The sequence below is a fragment of the Vombatus ursinus genome, unplaced genomic scaffold, assembly GCF_900497805.2.
Source record: "Vombatus ursinus unplaced genomic scaffold, bare-nosed wombat genome assembly UNPS02011369.1, whole genome shotgun sequence".
In the NCBI taxonomy this organism is placed as follows: domain Eukaryota; kingdom Metazoa; phylum Chordata; class Mammalia; order Diprotodontia; family Vombatidae; genus Vombatus; species Vombatus ursinus.
Genome location: NW_020951147.1, coordinates 3766884 through 3772024, shown reverse-complemented (window position 1 = coordinate 3772024; position 5141 = coordinate 3766884). Strand labels below are relative to the sequence as shown.

Genomic DNA, 5141 nt, shown 5'->3' with positions numbered 1-5141 from the left:
TGGGGCGGCGCCGCCGCGTGTAGGCCGGGGCCGGGGCCGGGGCCGAGGCCGGGGCCGGGGAGGCCGGGCCGGGCCGCGGCGGGTGGAAGGCCTCGCCGTGCGGGACGTGGAGGTCCACGAGCGCCAGGGCGGCGGCGGCCGAGACGGCCAGGGCGGCGAAGGGGGCTACAAGATGGCGGACCTGGAGGCCGTGCTGGCCGACGTGAGCTACCTGATGGCCATGGAGAAGAGCAAGGCCACGCCGGCGGCGCGGGCCAGCAAGAAGATCCTGCTGCCCGAGCCCAGGTGAGAGGCCGGGGCCGCGGGGGCGCGCCCCGAAACGGACCCCGGGGGAAGCCCCCCTGAAACTGACCCTGCCCTAAACCCACCCTAAAACGACCCTGAAGCTGGCCCTGCCCCAAACTGACGCTGAAACTGGCCCTTCCTGAAATTGACTCTGTCTGAAACTGACTCTGTCTGAAATTGACTCTGTCTGAAATTGACTCTGTCTGAAATTGACTCTGTCTGAAATTGACCCTGAAACTTCCCCCAGCCTGAAACTGAGCCTAAGCTTGATCCCAGCCCCTAGGCTCAAGACTGACCCTGACCCTAAACTCGGGACAGCCCTTTCTCCTCTCCTCCTCTCTCCCTCCATCCCTGACCGTCACCCTGAGCACCCCAGTGGCCTCAGCCCCCACACTGGTTTCCTTCACCGGTCCTCTGTCAGCCCTTTCTTCTTCTTCATGCCGGCCACCACATAACTGTCCATTCTGCGCTGCCCACAGGCAGTCCGTGCTGGCTGTCAGGCCTCATCCTTCACTCCTCACACCTCCCCCGCGTCCGCTTCAAACTTCTCATTGCCTAGCAATCCCCATCCATTCTCAGCCCTTTATTTCACCCCATAGACTCACCTAACCCCCCACCCTTCCCTACAAGCCCCTTACAAATCCGGCTCCTTACCTCTCATCCCCTCCCACACACGTCTCACCTGCAACCTCCCCACAAGTGCTCACTCTATCTGCTACTCACCCTTCTTTCTCCTCCTCTACTATAACTGTGTGATTTCTCCTCCTTCGACCTCCCTCTTTAACCTACTCTCTACCCTTTTACTATCAGTTATAAGCATTTATTAAGTACTTACTCGGTGTTTGGCATTGTGATAAACATTGGTAATACAAAGACAAAAATAGAACCAATTCCTGCCCTCAAGGAGCTTACATTCTAATCAGGAGACAATTTCCTATTGGCAAGGCCCTGAACCTGTTTACTTTTCCTCGCCCTCCTCAATAATACCAACTCACATCATTGACTAGGATTTTTTCCTAATTCCTGCCTCTCCCTCCCTTTGGCCAATGATGGCATTTAAGCCAGTGCCTGTCCTGAGGCATAACATTAAGGGGAGAAGGCACGCTTTCAGTGGCCTCTTGGGGTAATTTCTGCCATACCCTTAGAGTTGGGTTTGAGGAATCTCTGTCTTTCCCCCAGAGGTGAAAGCCCAACAAAGGGGGGTCTGTAAGGGATGGGATGAGGGGATGGATGTGGTCAATGTAAACAGCATTGTTGTCTCCTGTACCCCCAGGCTGCTGGAGGGAGAACCCCTTCCACTCAGGTGCCAGCAGGCAGTGTATGAATGCATTAGTGTGGACCCAGATGCCATCTGTTTGTTGCACTTGGGAGAAACACTCGTGACGTCAGGCCTTCCCGTACACCTCTCTTGGCCTGGCTCCCCAGGGGTACCTGGAAGGGCCGGAGGCCTGCCTCGCCCTCTCTCCTGGGCCATGTTTACAGTAGAACAGCTATTGCCTGATGATTCCATGTAGCAGCTGGGACATGGGTGCCCGAGGGGTGGCAGGTCCCTGCTATCATTTGTAAACTGGCCTGGCCCTTGAGAGCCCATCCCAGATAATGGGGTGTCAGGCCCAGCAGGTTCCCTGGAAGCGTGGTGTGTTCCTGGGTCAGGATTCTGAGGCATGAGCTCACTCTGGGTGTGACTGTGTTTCGCCTGGACCCTTGAGCGGGCCGGCTGGGTCAAAGGGAGAGTGCTGGGTACGAGAATCGGCCAGTGATGAGCAATAAGCCCCCGAGGCTGGCCTGGGGTGCCCATAAGTGTGCTGGGGCGTGCTCTCCTCTGCTCACAGGCATCTCCAGTCACTGGGTTTCAGATTGACTGAGCATGAGGGACCGGAGAGGGGAATTTGCCCTCCCTTGGGGGCCCCTTTCTTTTCTGACTCTGGTGATCAGATTTCTCAAAACAGGAACTGGGGCTTACTGTGAGCACGGGGCGGCCCAGGGAACAAGGACAAGATGGGGCCCAGCAAGTTCAGACGTTGCCAAGCTGGGGACATAGCTGTCACTGAGAGCTCTGGGATCTGATGGGATTCTGCTCCGGCGTCAGGGGCGTGGGGGGCCGTTCACTCGCCTCTAGCTTCCCCTCTCCTGCGTGGCCTTGGGCAGGTCACTTCCTTTAACTGCGCCTCAGTGAATGAGTGGGGACTTGATCGTCCTTCAGGTCCCAGCTTTAAAGTCATGCTCCTGTTCTTCTCTTCATTGAGATGATTGAGACAGGACGGGGAAGGGAGCGGTGGAGGCAGGGGGGAGGTTAGCCTTGAGGGCCTTTGAGACCCCGTCCTGCTCTGCGTCTGGGGTCCTGGGACATGAACAGCCATGTGAGAGCGACAGGAGTACTTTGGGAAATGCTTGTCAATTGTCTTGTGCCTGTTTTACAGGTGAGAAAAACTGAGGCTTGGGAGCAAGGCCCCACCCACGACCACACAGGCAGTGGCAGAGCCCCAGTCTCTTGCCCTTCCAGGGTTCAGGATCCTTTCCCTCAGACACTGTGGCCCCCCTGTACCTGGCAGGTGGAGTTGTGCCCCTCTCCCTGTCCTGGGCCTGCCCTGAAACAGGGGAGTGAATGATGGAATCCTTCCCCCCTTCTTGGCATGGGTAGGGGCAAAGGGAGAGAGGCCCAGCAGCCAAGCTGCATTCTCCCTCGTCACTGCCTGAAGCACCTTAGGCTCACACCTGTGTAGTAGGCGGGTACAAAATGCTGGACACATGGGCAGAAAGGCAGCTGGAGGAGGTGGGGTCATGGATCCAGAGAGGTGCCTTCGGGAGGCAGAGGGAAAGGCCACAGGAAGGAGCTCTGATCTCCATCCATTCCTGTCTGGTGGGGACTGAGGGAATAGCTCAGCTCAGGGCGCAGCCTGGAGTGCCAGGGGCCTGGCAGAGCACCCTCTCGGTCACCTCTCCTGGACTCTGGTCCTCTTCGTCAGCAGCCTCAGCTCTCTGATTCTTGTCAGTGGCCCCCTAAGTAGACCCACGGCTCTGGAACCGAGAAGACCTGGGCTTGCTGCCCCGTCCCTTCCCTTCCCCGCTCATGCCGTTGGCCACGACGGGCTTCCCTGGCTTTCCTCCGTCTCGGGCACTTCCCGGTCTCTCCTCCCATTTATTTCCTCCTCCTGACCTTTTCTGTATTTCCTGTCCCTGTCTTCCCTCAGTGGCTTCTCTCCTGTTAACTCTTCACTGCCTCCCCAGCTTCTGCCTCTTCCCTTTTTGGGGAGAAAGCCCCTGCTGGGGTGCTTCCCAGTTTCATTCTCACCTCAGGCTCCTTCAGCAGAAGCCCAGATGTTTCCAGTCATTGTCTCTTCCCTGCCTGAGTCAGGAGCCCCTGGGACCTGCCTGCCCTGGGAGGTTCTCCTTTCCACTGGGGGCAGCTCCAGTGGGCCTTGAGGGTCTGGATGGGGGCTCTTGGCAGCCCTCAGTTCTGGGAAGTTGGTGTCATGGCTCCCCGACTGCAGGGGTTGAGGATGCCCGGCAGGCTCCTGGGCTTCCAGGCCTGGCTGAAATCCTGACCCGTTAGTGAGCGTTTATTAAATGCCTCCTGCCTGTGCACCAGGCACTTTGCTAGGCCCTGGGGTATGGAGACTAAGGAGGGGGCCTAGATCGGGGACTTCCCACATGAGGTTCGGTACCTTCTCTAACGCTGAGTCTGAGCTAAAGTCTGAGCCGCTTGTGCAGCGCCACCCAGCCAACAAGTCCTGGGGAGGGCCCTGCTTCTCGGCCCAGTAGAGGTGTACACCAGATAAAAGCCCAGTGTTTTGGTGGGAGGCCCAGCCGTCTGCCCCTCACTGACTGGGCAGGTGGCATAGCTCTTTGGGCCTTGTTCCCCTCCCTTGTGATCGTCTTGATGTGTCCTGCATCTGATCTCTCACCTCTCCCATGGACTCCTGAACAGCCCCTCCTTCGTCTCCTCGCTCTACCCAGCGGCCCAAGTGCTGAGGACCCCAGTGGCATCAAATGTAGGCTCCTGTTTGCCGCCTTGGCCTATTCCATCTTTCCACATCTTATGCTTTCCCTTCCCCGCTCCATCTCCACACTTTTGCACTAGCTGTGACCCACGCCTAGCGTGCTATCCCTTCAAGACTGTGTCATCTTCCACACAGCCCTTGTCCCGTCGCTATGGTGCCTTCTCTTCCTAAGCGGTACTTTGTGTCTACATATGTCCGTGTTGGTATTTATGTGTTTGTGCCATCTTCCACATTAGAATGTAAGCTCCGTGTGGGCAGGAACTCTCATTTTGGCTTTGTGGCCACAATGCTTGGTGCATAGGAGTACTTAATAAATGCTGGCTGGTTGGGTAAAGGAGGCTCAGGGGGTCTTAGAGGTAGACGTGAAGAGACAGGGAATTCTCTCTTGAAGGCAGCGCAGGGAAGGATGGGACGTGGAGGGCCCTGTTTGACTGGGAAGGACAGGAGGGTGGAAAAAGGCTGCCCAGGCAGGTGGGGGCCTGCGGTTGTGACAAGCGTTGCGTTTGGTGTAGAAGTATTAGGGAGCCCTGGGCGTCTAGTGGGGGACGTAGCTGATGTGGTCAGAGCCGTGCTTTAATTGACTGAGGGCCTGTCCTGTGGAAGGTTCCAACTCTGGCGCCTGCCCCGGCAGGGCTTACCGACAGTCAGCAAGGAGCAGGGCATTGCCTGGGAGGAGGCGTGGAGCTGGTTAAGGCTGTGGGTTTCCAGGGGCAGGGGGGAACAGCTGGCACATCATCGGAGCCTTGCTTTCAGGACAGTGATTGGAGCAGGAATTGAAAGACGGAGAGGGGGAGAAAGACAGAGGAAAGAGACAGGGACAGGGGGAGGGGAGAAGGAGGGAGGGAAAGAGGAGAC

The 5141-nt window shown here is 57.7% G+C and overlaps 1 protein-coding gene across 1 annotated transcript in view; it reads left to right on the top strand.

Moving 5' to 3' along the window:
• The first annotated feature begins 145 nt into the window (after positions 1 to 145).
• GRK2 (G protein-coupled receptor kinase 2) overlaps positions 146 to 5141 on the top strand; it is a 24656-nt gene continuing 19660 nt past the window's right edge. The window contains exon 1 of the mRNA XM_027856000.1: positions 146 to 285. Within this exon, the coding sequence (XP_027711801.1) occupies positions 173 to 285 (113 nt within the window). The 5' untranslated portion in view covers positions 146 to 172. The remainder of the gene's footprint in view (positions 286 to 5141) is intronic.